This window comes from Hyla sarda, chromosome 5 (genome assembly GCF_029499605.1).
Source record: "Hyla sarda isolate aHylSar1 chromosome 5, aHylSar1.hap1, whole genome shotgun sequence".
Classification (NCBI taxonomy): domain Eukaryota; kingdom Metazoa; phylum Chordata; class Amphibia; order Anura; family Hylidae; genus Hyla; species Hyla sarda.
In genome coordinates this window covers 60,283,210-60,303,342 of record NC_079193.1, presented here as the reverse complement: position 1 = coordinate 60,303,342, position 20,133 = coordinate 60,283,210, and the positions used below count along the sequence as shown (strand labels likewise).

General features: G+C 45.0%; 1 protein-coding gene across 2 annotated transcripts in view; it reads left to right on the top strand.

The window, feature by feature from the left end:
* The window catches only part of RBM33 (RNA binding motif protein 33), a 107,362-nt gene that overhangs the window by 41,501 nt on the left and 45,728 nt on the right, over positions 1 to 20,133 (top strand). For both annotated transcript variants that reach the window (XM_056519580.1, XM_056519581.1), the window contains exons 11-14: positions 13,091 to 13,226; positions 15,722 to 16,407; positions 16,644 to 16,814; positions 19,804 to 20,055. In XM_056519580.1, coding sequence (XP_056375555.1) covers positions 13,091 to 13,226; positions 15,722 to 16,407; positions 16,644 to 16,814; positions 19,804 to 20,055 — 1,245 coding nt within the window. The remainder of the gene's footprint in view (positions 1 to 13,090; positions 13,227 to 15,721; positions 16,408 to 16,643; positions 16,815 to 19,803; positions 20,056 to 20,133) is intronic.

The following is a 20,133-nucleotide window of genomic DNA, read 5'->3' as shown; positions in this document are numbered from 1 at the left end:
GGCTGATAAATAAAAATGCAATTTTATATGATTATCCAGTGCACATATAGTTTCTTAAAGGAGGAATACTCTGGTAGAAATGTTTTTTCCTCTGTCGCTTTTCATTGGGGGACACCTATACTGATGGGTATATGCTCTTGCCACTAGGAAGCGCTGACACTAGGAAGAAAAGTCTGCTCCTCCATGGCAGGATATACCCGCCCACTGAAAGTGAGGTAATCAGTTTTAGCTAGTGTCAGCAGGAGGCAAGACACAGGTCTGGGAGCTCCCCAGACCTGGTCTTTTTTTATTATTTTCTAGTGAGGGCTGTTTAGTTAGGTTTTTATCTCCCTTTTGTTTCCCTTTTTCAGGTGGGGGTTCAGGAGCATTGCGCTACCTGTTCCCCTATATGCGACAAAGGGGCACGGAACATAAGAGTATGGGCCGTCAACCACTTATTGCCATCGGCCAGCACCTGGAGGTTGTACCCTGGGTCCGGGTCCCCCACTTGCCCCTGCTCGCCCCGCTATCTTAGCCTGGTACGATGCAGCATGGCCATAAACTGGTTGAAGACTTCAGGGTGAGTATAAAAAGATGGAGCCTTGGGTGAGTATGTACTACAACCCCCCTCTCCCTCCCTCTTTCTCTTCCAGGGGTCCCCTTTCTCTCATGTGCCCTGCTCCTCAGCCACCATTACACGTGGCTGTGCTGGGCCGGACCCCTTATGGCGCCATTCTGGAGGGGACAGTCTGGTGAACCTTCCCTTCCCCCTCTTCGGGCCACGCATCTCAACACATGTATTGTGGCCAGGCACAGTGCTCTGGCCATGTTATCTTCACTACATGCTGGATACTCTATGCTGCTGCCCCAGTTTGTTTCTGGGGCAGCGGGTCTCCGGTCCCACGCGTCCGTCTGCTTCCCCAGTGGAGTTATCTGTCCGCTTACTACCTTGTGTGGCCCGGCACAGTATCCTGGCCACGTTCTTTATTAGGCTGACCAGAGACCTATAGCTACAGGCAGCGGGTCTCCGGTCCCATTCGGTCCTTTATTAGGCTGATCAGAGACCTGTAGCTACAGGCAGCGGGTCTCCGGTCCCACGCGGTTCCCCCCCCCCCCCCCCCCCCCCCCGTGCGTCTCCTGGCTCCGGAGGCTGTGTTCTTCTAGCGCTCCCTCCCTCCTCAGCGGGCTGCGCTGTCTGTTAAATTTTAAAAAATTCACCATCGGTCACTCAGACCGTTTGGCGTCCTCTTGTGGCCATCAATTGTATTGCGCCCTGGATTTTTCATTACTTGCTGCGCTCCCCCTTGTGGCAACCAAATGCTATTACAGCCTTGGTCTGTCACATCTGTTTTTATCAGTTTAATATCTGCAGGGTCCCTTTTCTAGGGTCAGAATCGGGGGCCGCTTTATTCCTTCAGTTACCCTGTACGGTGGCCTGCCTTAGACTATTTACATTGTCAGTTAAGGTATGCCTCTGGCATATCTATTTTCTGCAGGGTTCTCACTCTGTCAGGGAACATATGCGCACCGACGTGGCGGGTTACTGCCAGGGATTCTCGATCCCTTGGAAACTGTCGGACATATATTCAGTGTCTACCACTGAGTGCCGTGCCATGTCATGCCCGTCGTGTCCACGAATTCCAGTCCCTCCCTACCAGGGCAAGACACTGGTCAGGTGCCCTTGCAAGTTTGCAAGAGTTTTATTAATTTTTTTTGCATACCTGGCGGACGCTAAGGTCTGTCACAATCTGCCAGTCACCCATCATGGGGGTGTTCTGGTGTGTCATACAATGATTCTCTCCTCTACAGGCTGCCGCATCCGCGGCTAGGGCTCTGGATCCTCCCGTCTAGTGCGAGGTCTCCATGGAAGTGTCTCTGCATGGGCATGGATTGGTCCTGATGTCGATATGCAGGACAGTAGTCTCGCCTGTCACTCATCTCTCAGCTGCCGTGTCTGCGGCTGGCACTATGGTACCCCACTGCGGATGCAAGGTGTACGACGGAGTGACCCGTTGTCTACTATGGACCCATACCAGTAAGCCAGACAGTGGTCTGCATGGTTCCCTCCACCGCCTGCCACTCATCACACAGCTGATGTATCTGCGGCTGTAATTCCGGTACCCCACTGCTTACGTGTTGTCCGAAGGAGTGACCCGTTGGATACTATTGACCCATACCAGTAAGCCAGACTGTGGTCTGCGTGGTCTCCTCAGCCGCCTGTTACTCATCACTCAGCTCATGTATCTGAGGCTGGAGTTCCAGTACCCCACTGCTGTGAAGGTGTACGAAGATGTGTCCCAGCGTGTCCTATGGACTCTTGACGCGGTACAGGGATGCATTCCGCGGCTCCTCAGACTCCCCCGATCTCCCAAGGTGGCGGGGATACTATCTATGGCTCCTAGGCCTCCCCACCCTCCCACATGCGGCAGTGGGGCACAGTGATCACCTTTCTGGCTGTCCCCTTTTATCCAGCACCTTGAAGTGTACTTGTTCAGCCAGACTGTTGTCTGCACGGTCTCCATCACTGGCGGTCTCCCATCTCTGGGATGCCGTGGGCTAGGTCAGATCTCCCGTACCTCTCTGCTGGTATAATGACTCTGGAAGAGAGTCCTTCAGGTTCTCGGGACTGATTACTTTCGTCTGCTTGGTCTCTTACACCGCCAGGTCGCTCGTTAGTTTGCTCGTACTCCGATACCCCACTTTCTGTAGGGGGGGGGGGGGATTCGATGGAGTGGTTGTCTGCACGGTCTGCTACTACATTGGGTCCACTACCACACACTTCCCAATCCGTGGACGGTAGTTCAGGTTATCCATTGCCAAGGTGTAGTTACGAGTGAGTCTCCCCATGTTGCTCCATGGGCCCTATACAAAACGCCACATACTGGTTTGCGGGGTTCCCTCCTTTACCAGGTTCCTCCCTACATGCCTGCCGCTCTCTAGGCTGAAGGCTGGTAACCCACTTTGGTGTGTGATTCTGTCTAGTGCACCCGGTGTGGCCATGTTCCCTATGCCAGATAGCCAGACTGTCTGCATGGTTTTCTACTCCGCCAGGTCACCTTCCCCATTCTTGCCGCTCCCGCGGTTACAGTCCGGTGACTCATTTACCAGGTGAAGTTCTAAAGAGTGTCTCGGTGGTTTCATTGGATCTTTTATACTTGCCGGTCAGACTGTGTCTGCATGTTTTCTGCACAGTCGGTTGAGCACCTTGATTCCTTGATATGTTGTTGCAGGGTTCCTGGGGACTACGTCCACCCAGTACTTTGCCCCCTTACCTTCAGGTGGCATTTCACTGCTCCTATAGTGCCTGGCACACTTTGATCATCCCCCTTCCACGGGTACGGGGCCTGGGTTTCATAGCGACCACCCCTTGTTTTCCTCTCCTCTATGTAGGTGGGATACCTGGCTGGGTCCTTGTTTTATGCTGAGAGCAGTCAGCTGAGTTGCGCACTTTTGCAGTCTGGCTCTCTCCTGTTTCTTTGTAATCTACTGCTGCTCATACAGACTTGGCACTCTCCTCTGTTGGAGTTTATGCACTCATGCGTGGCTCAGCGACAGCCGGTCTAGCACCGTCTGTAGTTTGGTTCCTGCCATTGCTCTCCTCCTCCCTCTGTGCAATCTCTCTTGGGGGGGGGGGTTGTTCCTCCTTCCTTGTCGGTGTCCGTGTAGTGCAACGACACTACAGTCTTCTGGAGTAACCTTCCCTTTTGTTTCCCCCCTCCATCCCATCCTGATGGGATGTTGCTTCGGTCCGCTCAGACAGCTGTAGTTCATGTCTGGTTAGTCTCCTTTTCTTGGACACTATCATAGTATGCTGTAGCGTGTCGTCTTTTCTAGGGCGGCTCTTTTGGTTCTTTGAGCCTTTGTGATGATGATGGTTTCGGGCAGGTTAGCTCTCCTTCTCCGGGGTCCCATTTGTGGGCCGGTCTTTCAGTACCGCACTTCTTGTCTAGATGTAGAAGTTTGTCACCCGGAGCATTTCGCAGACGTTGGGTTTACAGGTGTACGTCTTCCAGGCGACCCTGGACCCTCAGTTTCCCATGTCGGCTGCTCCAGTGTCCGGGATGCTCCTATTTGCCGTTTATTTTTACATGTGCGTCCTCCAGGTGACCCGGGTACCTCCAGTTCCCATGTCGGATGCTCCAGTGTTCTGGGATGCCCCCTTTTAAGAGCATTCTTCTCCCTTTTTTGGCCTTATTCCTTCCATCTCCTCCTTCGTGGGTCAATGTACTGTCCAGCTTATTTTGCCTCCCAGGTGCTCACGGCGGGCCCCTGGGACAGAATGTTTTTGGTCTGCAGCTGTTCTGGTCATGGATTTTCTGCACCAGGCCTCTCCACAGCCAGTCTCCTTCTTTCTTTTTTCCAGTGTTTTCTTGTCTCCATCTTCCATGTCAGGAACTGTCCAGAGCAGGAGCAAATCCCCATAGCAAACTTCTCTTGCTCTGGACAGTTCCTGACATGGACAAAGGTTTCAGCAGAGAGCACTGTGGTCAGACAGGAAGGAAATTCAAAAAGAAAAGAACTTCCTGTGGAGCATACAGCATCTGAGAAGTACTGGAAGGATTACGATTTTTAAATAGAAGTAATTTACAAATCTTAACTTTCTGGCACCAGTTGATTTAAAATAATAAAAAAATGTTTTCCCTTTTTAACCTGTGCATTTTCTGATGACACATCCTAGTAAATTAACAATTCACATACACTTTCATATTCCCTGTTAGACTTACTTAGGATTGTTATGTTTTATTTTTCATTTTATTTTATGAGGTACATTTATTACAATGTCACTAAAATAGAAATTTAAAAGGGCGCAATACTTGTTGCCCACTCTCATGTGTCTGTCTGTTGGCAAAATGTGATGATTGATGAGTGTGAAATGTGGCATATCCGCAGTCAGCTTGTGCTGAATAATTCAGTGCCGTTTGGTGACCCAGGGCATTCATTTGAGAATTTGTAGGATGAACTTAGGGAATCCATTCCTAATGAATATGGCAAGGCTGATCTGGTCTTTAGCCTCCTCAGGATAAGAGGCTGCTGGAGACTTGCTTTATCAGTGCAATTGTAAATAACCACATTTGTGTAAAACTGTCAATATTAGGAGTTGTTTCAATTGGATGAACATCACATGCCACTTTTTGTTTTTACATAGTTTTTGTATTATTGTGCTACTTTGAATTGTATATCCTCTATACACAAGACTGGATGAGGGCTCATTTTAGTGCATTGACTTGTAGGTTTTATCAATACTACCGTATTTTTCGCCGTATAAGACGCACTTTTTCTTCCCCAAAACTGGGGGGGAAAAGTCGGTGCGTCTTATACGGCGAATAGACACCTATTGCAGCGGTCCCTGCGGCCATCAACAGTCGGGACCCGCGGCTAATACAGGACATCACTGATCGCGGTGATGCCCTGTATTAACCCTTCAGACGCGGCGATCAAAGCTGACCGCCGCATCTGAAGGGAAAGTGACACTAACCCGGCTGTTCAGTCGGGCTGTTCGGGACCACCGCGGTGAAATCACGGCGGTCCCGAACACCCCGACTGAATAGCCGGGTTAGTGCTTACAGGACACCGGGAGGGACCTTACCTGCCTCCTCGGTGTCTTCTCCGTTCAGGGATCCCCTGTATGGCCATCGCTCTCCTTCCTCGTCGTCACGTACGTGCATCGGTGAGGATACCCGGCCGGCAGCAGAGATGTTCCGGAGCGACGGGGACACGGCGACAGCGATGGAGCGACATCCAGGGCAGCGGTGAGGGGTCCGGAGCGGCGGGGACACGGCGACAGCGATGGAGCGACATCAAGGGCAGCGGTGAGGGGTCCGGAGCGGCGGGGACACGTGAGTATTACCTCCTATCCAGTGGTCTTCAATCTGCGGACCTCCAGATGTTGCTAAACTACAACTCCCAGCATGGCCGGACAGCCAACGGCTGTCCGGGCATGCTGGGAGTTGTAGTTTTGCAACATCTGGAGGTCCGCAGGTTGAAGAACACTATTGGGTTCAAAATCTTTATTTTTTTTTAGATTTTGCACCTATAAATTGGGTGCGTCTTATACGCCGGTGCGTCCTATAGGGCGAAAAATATGGTACTTTTGCTTATATTTGACTTTTTAATCACTCTTTATTTCATTTTTTGTCTGGCGGCATGGGATGTGACCAAAAATCAGCAATTTTGGATGTCAGCGGTGTTTTGTGTTTATGCCGATCACCCTACGAGATCAATAATGTTTTAGGGTGCATTCATATCACAATTTTGTTATACGGTTTTGCATTTGAAAGCCGTATACAAGCTTATAGAAAACCATATACATTGACCTCCCATACAAAAACGTACACAACAAGATTTCTCCGGTTGTGTAATTTTTTATTTTTATTTTTTTTTGTACTTATAGCTCTTTTTATGCTTCTTAGGCACCTTTCACACTGTGTTGCTCTGTTTTAAAGACCCCTTACACTGTCCCGTTAAGAAAACCCTTAAAAATGTCTGTTTAAAAAATCCATTTCAAGTCTATGGGATTTTTTGATTATCTGTTATCACCCATTAGAGTTAAGAAGAACGGACATTATTTGTGACGGGAGAAAAACTTGTGCATGTAACGTTTTTTCTCCCGTCACAAATAACGTCTGTTATTCATAACTGGGGATAACAGATAATCAAAAAATCCCATAGACTTGAATGGGATTTTGTAACGGCCATTTTTAAGGGTTTTCTTAACGGGACATTGTAACGGGTCTTTAAAGGAGATGTCCGGCGCAGACTTTTTCTATTCCTTCCTGCCCGGGCTGCAAATAAAAGACAAAACAAACTTACACTTACCTCCATATGTTCTCCCGGCGCTCCACAACAGCTGATCGGTCGGCCGGCTGTCTACTTTCTACTTCCTTTAGCCTGGTACGTCACATGGTGCTTCAGCCTATCACTGGCCGGAGTGATGTCCCGCCTCGGCGGGTGATAGGCTGAAGCGCCGTGTAACGTACCGGGCTAAAGGAAGTAGGAAGTAAATAGCCCGGCCGACCGATCAGCTGTTGTGGAGCGCCGGGAGAACATATGGAGGTAAGTGAAAGTTTGTTTTGTCTTTTTTTTGCAGCCCGGGCAGGAAGGAATAGAAAAAGTCTGCGCCGGACATCTCCTTTAAAACGGAGCAACATATAGTGTGAAAGTAGCCTTAGAAGGTAGCTCAGGACGTCAGTGTACAAGGGGAGATACCAGGGCGTTAGGCCGTACAGGTGCATACAGCCAGCCTGGAGTTTTGCACCTACTAGAGGGTGTTAGAAAGCTAAAAACAGGACAGGCAGACAAAAAACATGTTTTTGTGAAAATTATTAAATTGACTGCAAAATCCATTTGGGCTCAAAAATAAAAATAAATAAAGGTTGTCCCTTATGGCCTACAATTGGATCTGTACACCGTGTAGTGTCAGTTTCTCATCTCTTATTGAAGTGCCTACCTATGACGGTCTCTACCAGTAGAGCACAGATCTAATGGATCAATCCAGTACATATATATTGCATATGGAGATGAGCAAACTTACAGTAAATTCGATTCGTCACAAACTTCTCGGCTCAGCAGTTGATGTCTTATCCTGCATAAGTTAGTTCAGCTTTCCGGTGCTCCGGTGGGCTGGAAAAGGTGGATACAGTCCTAGGAAAGAGTCTCCTAGGACTGTATCCACCTTTTCCAGCCCACGGGAGTGCCTGAAAGCTGAACTAATTTATGCAGGATAGGTCATCAACTGCTGAGCCGAGAAGTTTGTGACGAATCGAATTTACTGTAAATTTGCTCATCTCTAATTGCATACATAAACCCCTTTTAAGAAGAATTAAACACATTTGGTATCTCTGTGTGTGGGATTGTCCGAACAGTTAAAATATGTCAGTCCTGCATTGTGTATTGCATAAACAAATTCAAAAATACCAAACGCCAGAATTTTGGTTCTCTTATCACATCACATCCTAAACAAAATGTGATCAAAAAGTCCACCTACCAAAAAATAGAGAGAGAGAGAAAAACGACAGATCAGGGCCCAAAAACAGAACCCTGTTACAGCTCCATAGACTGAAAACTGAAATTATAAGGGTCAGAATATGGAGATTTTTTACAAGTAGTAAAACATAAATGCTATACAAATAATCGTACTGACCTGGAAACCCATATGATATTGGGGATTTCCTAGTGTAGTTTTTAGGAAGGGAAGTCCAGTAAAATTCTTTCCTCGATAAGATGGAAGTCGATGTGTCTCTGAGCAGAGGCCATGGTATCAGGTGGCAGGGCTGACATTTCCTGCTCAATGCTTTACATGGCATTTCATGGAAATTACGCTTGAATGAAACGGCTGTTTCATTCCCGGCTATGTTTGTAGTGATAAAGGACATTGCACACAAAAGCGGAGTCGTCTTATTGGATTCAATATGAAGTTTAGATTTTGGACACCTACTGTCTTCACACACATTGTAATGCCTAATAATGATGCCACTTGAAGTAGAAAAGTAACACTGGGCATTTTGTCATATCTGATGTAAAAGTGCTGGTGAACAGATGCAACATGAGATTCCTCCAGCTGTCAGATCTTGTCAGGCTCGTACAGAAGGGATGCAGTTTAGAATGCAGCTTACATAATATTGCACATCCTCCATTTGCTTGTGGGCCTCTGATTAATTCCAATTACCATACATTATCATACCATCACATTTAATCATATCAATGAATTCCCTTCAGCTGTTGGCTCATCTCAATAAGACTCCATTCACCATGCCAGTTTATGCTGTGATTAAGAAAGAGGGCTGGTGCAACTTTTGTGCTAGAAACGCAGTCTTCTATATATTCTGGATGCTATGGTAAGGCTGGGTTCACATCACGTTTTCTCCCATACGGGAGCGCATGCGGCAGGGGAGAGCTAAAACCTCACGCTCCCGTATATAATTCATCTCAATGAGCCGGCCGGAGGGAAACGTTCGGTCCGGTCGGCTCATTTTTGCGCCGTATGCGCTTTTACAACCGGACCTAAAACCGTGGTTTACCACAGTTTTAGGTCCGGGGAAAATGGGCATACAGCACAAAAATGAGCCGACCGGACCGAACGTTTCACCCCGGCCGGCTCATTGAACTGAATTACATACGGGAGCGCATAGAAAGGCATACGGGAGCGCGAGGTTTTAGCTCTCCCCTGCCGCATGCGCTCCCGTATGGGAGAAAACGTGATGTGAACCCACCCTAACAGACAAACACTAGCGCACACAAGAAAATGATGTACTGGCAATGGCTTATTACAATCATTGGTTATCAGCCTTCTTTACAGGGGGCCATACACATTACATAAGGGGTGACTGAACCCACCTATTCTGGGGTTAGCTAACTTGTATGAGGGTCACCTGACTGTCTGCTAATAGCAGATGTTGAGGGAAAGCAGGATTGGTTAGATTGTATTTCTAAATGTATACTTAGGGTGCATTCACACCACGTTTTAGCCATCCAGCTGCCTCATCCCATTCATTTAAAGGAGTTCTCTGCTGCTCAGCGTTTGGAACAAACTGTTCCAAATGCTGGAACCGGTGCTGGGAGCTCGTGACATCATAGCCCGCCCCCTCATGGCATCACGCCCCGCCCCTTCAATGCAAGTCTATGGGAGGGGGCGTGACAGACTTGAAAGAACAACTCAACTTCAGCAGCTGATAAGTACTGGTAGGATTAAGATTTTTTTAATAGAAGTAATTTACAAATCTGTGTAACTTTCTGGAGCCAGTTGATATGAAACTTTTTTTTATTTTTTTATTACTGGAATACCCCTTAAAAAAAAGTCCTCCTTACCTATCTCCTCTGCAGCTGCTGTTCACCTCCATCCAGTCCCCTGGTTTTCTGCTGCTCAATATTGGCAGAATTTCCGACCCATGTTATAGTACCTTTTAAGATGGTCATACATGATATAGTCACCCAATCCAAGCTAAATTCATTGGGGGAAGATATCCGGGAAGGAAGGATTAGTCTGTGTGAATTTCAACATGCCTGATCTTTTTGTTCTCAGAGTATATGAACCTCTGCCTATTCTGAAAACGCATGAACGTTGCCTAAGCCCAATATGTATTGGGGGATAGAGACTAAGGCTCGAATTTCTGCCGGAGATCAAGCCGGCGGCGCTAGGACCGAGCAGACTGCATTGTTGCCCACATAGACTGCAATGCATTTCCAGGTGGATCTTTTGGGAGATCTGCTCAGAAATGCATTGCCATCTATGGGGACGGCAATGTAGCCCCACACGGTCCTAGTGCCGACGGCTCGATCTCTGGCAGAAATATTGCCCAGAAATTCCAGTGTGAACCTTGCCGCAGTGGTCTACAACCTGCGGACATCCAGATGTTGCAAAACTACAACTCCCAGCATGCCCGGACAGCCGTTGGCTCTCTGGGCATGCTGGGAGTTGTAGTTTTGCAACATCTGGAGGTCTGCAGGTTGAAGACCACTGCCTTAACCCCTTAACAACGCAGGACATAAATGTACGTCCTGGTGACGTGGTACTTAACGCACCAGGACGTACATTTACGTCCTGAGCATAACCGCTGGGCATCGGAGCGATGCCGGCATCATGCGCGGCAGGTCCCGGCTGTGGATCGCAGCCAGGGACCCACCGGTAATGGCGGACACCCGCGATCCCGCGGGTTTCCGCCATTAACCCCTCAGATGCCGTGATCAATACCGATCGCGGCATCTGCAGCATTGTGGTCACTTAACAAGATGATCGGATTTCCCGCCGATCATCCTGCACGGCAGACGGAGGTCCCCTCACCTGGCTCCGCTGCCTTCCGGGAGTCTTCTGCTCTGATCTGCCTTCCCGCAGACCAGAGCAGAAGATGACCGATACCCCCCCCCCCCAATAAAAACGTAAATTGTCCCATTTTCCCTATTTAACCCCCAAAAAGTGTGAAAAAAAATTCTTTTATATACATATTTGGTATCGCCGCGTGCGTAAATATCCGAACTATTAAATAAAATGTAAATGATCCCGTACGGTGAACGTAAAAAAAAAGTCCAAAATAGCTGCTTTTTTTATAACATTTTATTCCCCAAAAAATTAATAAAAAATGTAATAAAAGTTTTGTATAAGCAAATGTGGTATTAATAAAAAGTACAGATCACGGCGCAAAAAATGAGCCCTCATACCACCTCTTATACGGAAAAATGAAGAAGTTATAGGTCTTCAAAATAGGGGGATTTTAAATGTACTAATTTGGTTAAAAAGTTTGCGATTTTTTTTTAAGTGCAACATTAATAGAAAAGTGTATAATCATGGGTATCATTTTAATCGTATTGACCCAGAGAATAAAGAGCACATGTCACTTTTACGGTAAAGTGTACAGTGTGAAAACAAAACCCTCCAAAATGTGCAAAATTGTGGTTTTCATTTAAATTTCCTCCCTAAAAAAATTTTTTGGGGGGGTTCGCCGTACATTTTATGGTAAAATGAGAGGTTTCATTACAAAGTACAATTGGTGACACACAAAATTGTTTGCGATTTTTTTAAAGTGCAACAGTAATAGAAAAGTGTATAATCATGGGTATCATTTTAATAGTATTGACCCAGAGAATAAAAAACACGTCATTTTTACCATAAATTGTACGACGTGAAAACAAAACCTCCCAAAATTTGCAAAATTGCGGTTTTCTTTTTAATTTCCCCACACAAATAGTATTTTTTGGTTGCACCATACATTTTATGGTAAAGTGAGTGATGGCATTACAACGGACAACTGGTCGTGCAAAAAACAGCCCTCATACTAGTCTGTGGATGAAAATATAAAAGAGTTATGATTTTTTGAAGGGGAGGAGGAAAAAATGAAAACGTAAAAATAAAATTGTCTGAGTCCTTAAGGGGTTAAAGTCTATTCAGACAGTAGAATTTCCGCTTCCGGAATTCTGCCCCAAATTAAAGCCCATAGACTTCTATGGGATTCAGCACTCCCATTCACACTTCCGAATTTCCGCTAGCGGAAATTCGGAAGTGTGAATGGGAGTGCGGAATCCCATAGAAGTCTATGGGCTTTAATTTGAGGCGAAAATTCTGCCGTGTGAATAGACCCTAAGCTGTACAAGTGTTTGTCCAACAACGTTTAAAATGTATAGCCAGTTGAGGGTAAAAATAGTATCCTACGTATCCTTTGAATAAACGGGCACAATTAAAATTTTCTCCGGAAGCTTACATTCCCATTTGCTTTCACCGCTAATAGATCCCATAAGGGCCGACAGAAGACGTATCGCTAACACAAAGTTAAAGAGCAAATACTTTTTAAAAGGTTTTAATTCTCCCCGATTCCAGAAATGAATGTGCGTGGCGGGCTATATTGGTCATTAATCTCTCAGCCGCGCTCCATTGTCTGCCTGACCCTGTTTAACCATCATTAGAATTCTAATAGAACGCTCCATATGAAGGGAAATTAATAAATGAAAACATGTTGTAGATGTTGGAAGTAATTTATTGAGAGATTCATTAAGTTACAAAGACTTTAACACATTTAATTAGTCCTCTGAAAGTAGAAGTGACCCTTCCCGTAAAGCTGATAAGTCTCATAATAGCTCTTAGATTTTCTTTTTTCTTTCTAGTTTTTCTCTTTTAGATGAACTGTGTGCGAGGCAATTTCTGCTAAGTTCCCATTCTTTTCACCGGTAGGCCCGGTTATCGGCGGCCCTGAATAGATTACGGCAGATAGCATCATGTAATTAACAAGAGATGTGCAAATGTAAAGTACAATTTGTGTCCGGATTGTGTGTGAGAGAATGTTAATTTCTTAACTAGATGGATATTTAAGGGGATAAAAGAGCCAGAAAAATAGAGTATAATTCTATAAAGGGATTAAGGCCACCTTATCTCCTGTTAGTGAGGTGGTGGGACGCTTGGCATATTATGAAGCCAAAAGCCACATTTAATGAGGAATTTGTCATCTTCTTACGACTTGGCTCCACATAACAATCTTTTCTTTTATTTTTTTTTCCATTAAAGTAAATTATCTTGAATGAACTTGTGTTTCTGTGCATTGGTGTTTAAGTAGTTTTTCTGGACTTTTCTGTATTATTTTTTTTCTGCCTGACCTTTGGCCTTCAAAGTATACTGTTTGTGTTTCAATAGGGCATGCCAGAATTTCAGCCTCCTTCAAGTCCTGTGCCGGGTAATTTCAATCAGCCACCAAGGCTGCAGGAGCCATGGAGAAATCCGCCACCGCCTCCACCACCGCAACCGGAGCGAGAACCGTTCTTCATGGGAGGTAAATACCATTCAGTGCATATTAAGAGATTGAGAGTGAGTGGTACCGTATATACTCAAGTATAAGCCGGGTTTTTCAGCACGACTTTTCGTGCTGAAAATGCCCCCTCGGCATATACTCGAGTGAACTCTCCGCCTGTCAATCTCTTCTCAGTGGTCTTCAACCTGCGGACCTCCAGATGTTGCAAAACTACAACTCCCAGCATGCCCGGACAGCCATCGGCTGTCCGGGCATGCTGGGAGTTGTAGTTTTGAAACTTCTGGAGGTCCGCAGGTTGAAGACTACTGCGGCCTTTGTCATCATCCAGACCCCCAACCCCCCCCCCCCTTAGTTTTCTACTAATCTCCCCTCAGTGGGAAGGAAGGGTGAGCTGGTCCGGGCCATCTATGCAGGAGGGACGTTGTGACGTTGCCATGACGATGACGTTGTGACATTGCCTTGACGATGACGCACAGGGACGTTCATGCGTGTCCCTGTGCGTCGTCGTCAAGGCAACGTCACTAGTCCGGGACAGGCGCTGAGAAGAGGGCCTCCCCCCAGTGAAAATGGACAGCCCGGAACGACTAACCCTCCCCACCGGACGGTCCCTGCAGCATAGATGGCCTGGACCAGCTCACCCTTACTTCCCACCGAGGGGAGGTGAGTAGAAAACTAAAGGGGGGGGCCGAATCTGGATGATGAAGGCCGCAGTGGTCTTAAACCTGCGGGCCTCCAGAGGTTTCAAAACCACAGCTCCCAACATGCCCGGACAGCCAATGGCTGAAGGGATTGACAGGTGGTGATGATGATGACGGGGGTCTGGATGATGACAGGGGGGATGATGTATTTCCCACCCTAGGCTTTTAGTCGGGTCAATAACTTTTTCTGGGTTTTTGGGGTGAAATTAGGGGCCTCTGCTTATATGCGGGTCGGCTTATACTCGAGTATATACGGTATCTTTTTCCGCAACATGCAGCTCTTCAACTGGTGCAAAACTATAATGCTTCTTCACTGTCAGTCAAATTGTGGTGGTGGTTGTCTGGTACAACGGCATACTCTGCTCTCCAGCAGGCTGGCTGTTTTGTAGTTTTGCATCAGCTGGAGAGTCACAAATGGGAGACCACAGTTCTAGATCAATAAACTGTGTTCAGACATCCCATAGAGAGTAAATGTAGCAGGGGCCAAACATGCGCGTTCACTTCAGGGACAAGAGACCTCTTTTCTTATGATCAGTAGGGGTCCTAGCAGTCGGACCTCCAACAATTAGCTAGTTTTCTCTCATCCTGTGGATAGGTGATTACATTTATAGCTTTGAATAACACCATTACACAGGTACTGTCAAATGTAACGTTCTACATAGCACTTGATTGTCCTCATAAAAGATCCATTTCTCAGTGAAGGCTTTTGAAGATTTTTTTTTTTAAACATATAATGCTAACTTTATCAGTACTAATCCTGCACTGTCATTTAAGTCATCACCACTCTGCTGCCTTTATACATATTGCAGCTGGGTCATGTGACCACTACTCAGACCCCCAGTAAATTACATGATTTCCTGTGTAGTCAAAATGTCAGACTGGCTTTCTGTGAACTCCAGGAATAAGTAATTGCTTATTAAATCCCAGATCTATGACATCTCCATTCCCTGCTTGATATATAGGTTAGACACAATGACTAGGTGCAGTTATAATATTCCCATGACTTCCATCAACTCTCTGCTGTATGCAGAATCTCCAATATATATCAGAGGTACAGCTGGACTCTGCCTTCTGCGTGTTAATGCTGACGGTAAGTATTTTTTCCACAAGCCGTAAGCTGGATCTCCTAGAAAGACACGGAGACTCCTCAGTGTGAGTTAAGGGACAGATGTTTTGGGTTACGGATCTATCAATTGCGGCACTTGGATAGGAGCAAGTGCAGTGTTAAGACTCCACCCCCTCTGTCTCTGCAAAGTCAAAGGCACCTTGGGAGAAATGTATGTTGTTTTAGGAGAGCCATACCAAAGGGAAGTAACAATTTAAGATAACCACGTATAAATGGCGCATCAACTAAGATCGGTATGCACAAGGCATACACAAGTCTGTCTGAAGAGAACAGATACAAGTCCAGCTCACTTACATCCCCAGTCAGTGCATAACTCGGAACAGAAGAGAAGGATGATCCAGAACTGGAAACAAACTCAGCTTTATTTCAAGACATGCAGGTTAAATACACCGGTGGTAATTCACCTAGGAGTTCATCAGACCCGTTTCCTGCGCACGTGTCTTTGATAATGGCACTATACAGGCAAAACATTTCCCAAATTATTGGATTTATTATAATAGGTGTGTGTGTGTGTGTGTGTGTGTGTGTGTGTGTGTGTATATACGGTATATATATATATATATAATATTATTTCTCCTATTTTTATAGTATAAGTAAATGTAGAGATAGACGCAGTAGTTAATGTATTTGTTTTACATGACTAATTTCCCACATTTTCCTTGACCTTACCTCTGTTTTTTTGTTCCACGCAGAGCCACGCTTTCCCAACCACCATATCTTTGATCAAAGAAATCCTCCTCCTGGTCCTCCTCCACCTCTTATGAATACCAACCACCCAGTTCCTAACCAAAATGTTCCACCATTCAATCCGCCTGGACAAGGTTTTAACCAGCTGCCCCGATTCAATCAGCCCCCACCTGGACCACAGCCAGGATTTAATCCGCCCGGACCACAAGGAGGCTTTAATCAGCCTGGCTTCAACCAACCAGGCCCTCAGTCAGGGTTTAACCCACCTGGCCCTCAACCTGTGTTTAACCCTTCAGGTAACCAACCAGGATTTAACCCACCAAATTTTGGCCAGCCAGGACCACAACCAGGATTTAATCAATCTGGTCCTCCGCCACCCTTTAATCCACCAGGACCTAACCAGCCTGGTTTCAACCAGTTAAACCCTGGACCACAGCCAGGATTTAACCAACCAGGGTCTGGTCTTCCACACAACTTCCCTCAGCCTAGCCCTGGACCACAGCCAGCATTTAACACCCCAGGATTTTCTAGAGAGCGCCCCGTTCGCATGAACATGCCTTCTCCAAATCCACTGGGAATGCCTCCTTTCAACCAACCTTCGGGCAACATAAGACCTTTTGCTCCACCAAGGCAGCAGTTTCCTTCAGGCCCAGGACAACCATTCATGCCCCATTCCCAGTCAAATATGCAGGTTTGTATATGTGTGCATGTTTTCATGTATTTGCTACAATTCATTAGCTTTAAGAAGAATAGAAGTACATATGGCCCTAGTCTTTCGTTTTTATAAATGCAAATATAAAAATTGTGTATATATATATATATATATATATATATATATATATATATATATAATTTTTTTTATATATATGTTTATGAAGACTTGTTATTTGTTTCATTTTTGTTTATGACTTTTCCCCTCTTTTACAGGGCAATATGCAACTTCCAATACAGCCATTACACCAACATCACCATCACGGGGGGCCACCAAAGCCTCTGGGTTCAACGCAACAACCATCTCCGTTTAGAGCACAGACTCCCCAGACACATTCCCATAGAATGTCTGGGCAACAAAGACATGGACCTCCAAAGCCAAGACAGGTTTGTGGCGTTTTTATGCTGTATAATATTTGCAAGTAGGAACCTGAGTGATCTTTGCTTATAAGTACATTTTAGTGTTAATATATCTTGATACTGGGCTATAAACATGCTCCATTGTAAATGTATGGTTTGGGTTTAAAGTGCTATCTTACAAGGTTGATTATCAGGTACAGGAGTGTTTGTAGGAAGGCTTGTTCCTGTTTGTTGGCCCTTGTAAAAGGCCAGTGGTTGCCCGATATACAAGATGATTGTATCTTTTGCGTGGTCCATAAGATTGTTATTGTCCGCACATCGCCCTGTGTAAACAGGTGACATCACGACTGATTGGTTTTCCAATTACAGTGGAAAAATAAAAAGAGAACAAAATAAATTGTGAATGTCCCTCAGAGGCCTTTTATGATCTATAGAGGGGCATATGTTAAAAATAAGGTACAAAAATAAGTTAACAATAAAAAAAACCATATCAATAAAATACCTAGGCCAACAATAACAATCATTCTAGCTGCCCCGTTCACCCAAGATTTTAAATATTATATAATGTGTTAAAATTACTTAAAGGGGTTATCCACCATAAGGTAATTTTAGTACGTACCTGCCAGACATTAAAGTGGTGCTCCGGTGGAAAACTTTTTTTTTTTTTTAAATCACCTGGTGCCCCAGAAAGTTACAGATTTGTAAATTACTTCTATTTAAAAAATCTTAATCCTTCCAGTACTTATTAGCTGCTGAATACTACAGAGGAAATAATTTTCTTTTTGGAACACAGAGCTCTCTGCTGACATCACGAGCACAGTGCTCTCTGCTGACATCTATGTCTATTTTAAGAACTGTCCAGAGTAGGAGAAAATCCCGTTAGCGAACATATGCTGCTCTGGCCAGTTCCTAAAATGGACAGAGATGTCAGCAGAGAACACTGTGTTCCAAAAAGAAAAGAATTTCCTCTGTAGTAGTAAGTCATTTACAAATCTATTCAACTTTCTGGTTCCAGTTGATTAAAAAAAAAAAATAAATAAAAAAAAAAAACGACTCTTAACGACCAAGGACGTATATTTATGTCCTTTGCCGGCTCCCGCGATATAACGCGTGGTCATGTGGTGACCCCGCGTCATATCTGGTCGGTCCCGGCATGTATCTGAATCCGGGACCCGGGGCTAATAGCGCGCGGCAGCGATCCTGGTGACGCGCGCTATTAACCCTTTAGACGCGGCGTTCAAAGTTGAATGCCGCGTCTAAAACGAAAGTGAAAGCTGCTTGGCTGCTCAGTGGGGCTGATCGGGACCATCGCAGTGAAAATGCGGTGTCCCGATCAGCTTGGACACGAGCGGAGATCCTCTTTCCTGCCTCCGGCGTGTCCCTTCGGCGATTGATTGCTCCAAGCCTGAGATGCAGGTTTGAGTAATCGATCGCCGATAACACTGATCACTGCAAAGCTATGTCTTTGCAATGAACAGTGCTGGCAATCAGTGTGTTCAGTGCTATAGGTCCCTATGGGAGCTATAACACTGCAAAAAAAAAAAAGTTAGTGATTTAACCCTTTCCTTAAAAGTTCAAATCACCCCCCTTTTCCCATAAAAAAAAACCACCATGTAAATAAAAATAAATATAAACATATGTGATATCGCCGTGTGCGTAAATGTCCAAACTATAAAAATATATAATTAATTAAACCGCACGGTCAATGGCGTACGTGCAAAAAAATTCCAAAGTCCAAAATAACGTATTTTTGGTCACTTTTTATATCATGAAAAAAATGAATAAAAAGCGATCAAAAAGTCCGATCAATACAAAAATGGTACCGCTAAAAACTTCAGATCACGGCGCAAAAAATGAGCCCTCATACCGCCCCATACACGGAAAAATAAAAAAGTTATAGGGGTCAGAAATGACAATTTTAAACGTATAAATTTCCGTGCATGTAGTTATGATTTTTTCCACAAGTGCGACAAAATCAAACCTATATAAGTAGGGTATCATTTTAATCGTGTGGACCTACAGAATAAAGATAAGATGTCATTTTTACTGAAAAATGTACTGCATAGAAACGGAAGCCCCCAAAAGTTACAAAATGGCGTTTTTTCTTCAATTTCATCGCACAATGATTTTTTTTTCTGTTTCGCTGTAGATTTTGGGGTAAAATGACTAATGTCACTGCAAAGTAGAATTGGTGGCGCAAAAAATAAGCCATCATATGTATTTTTAGGTGCAAAATTGAAGGGGTAATGATTTTTAAAAGGTGAGGAGGAAAAAAAGAAAACCCTCAGTCCTTAAGGGGTTAATTGACATGCTTGGGAAGGATCCATGCTTGAGATTACCATTAAGCAAGGCAATCTTTTTGTGAAATGGCTATTTCCTGTTGGAGTTTGTTTCCTTGTTTTGTAAGTGTGAGATCACTTTTCTCCCTCGTACACATTATCCACCCAACCCATTGAAACATACTTGTGATCCCTTCAATGCAATAGACCAGTGTTTTCTGACCAGGGTGCCTCCAGCTGTTACAAAAAATAGAATCATCTTTCTCTCACCCAGCGATCCCTCCACCCAGTGAAGCAAAGACAGGCTCCCTTTGATCACCTGACTAGTGATGTAATGTTACAGGCCGCACTGCAACCTGGGCAAACCATTTTGTCTGCTGTTAAAAATAAACCTTGGGGCAAAAATTACAGAAGCATTGCAAGACCACCATGAAACATAGGTACAGACACTATATTATGAACTACACTAACTCTACAGCCCCTGTAGCATAGTCCCAAAAAAAAATCCCAAATATCACTTTAAGCAAACAAGGGAACCCATTTTTATATTTTATATTTTTTTTTCTGCAACCTACAATAAAATAAAGAAAAAAAAGTGTATCATGAAAAGAGGCTGCAACAAATATTTTGGTAGCTCAAGTTTGGGCTTTAACTGGCTGATCCTTTAGGACTTAAATACTCAGGTCAATATGGGGTTAATTTCCTTTTGCCATTGATAGTGTATTTTCTTTATACAGGGTACTTCAGGTCAGAATATGGCAAAAGTTCACAATCCACAAGCACTGCATCAGAGGAACAGCAATCTAAGAGAGTTGCCTATTGCGCCTTCCAACCCAGCTGCGGATATGAACAAGAGAAGGGCGGCTCAGGTTAAGCCTCTTGGAACCGCAACACCACAAGCAAAGCCAGAAAATGTTGGTGTTACACAAGCAAGCAAATCTCTGAGCACTCCCAGCCAGGTTAAGCAAGAACCTAAGGTTGAAGAGCAGGTAAGTAGTGCTCCATGCGCTTATGGCCTGACTGTAAAATCTTCAAACAGCTGATAGGTGGGGTGTGGTGCCAAGAGT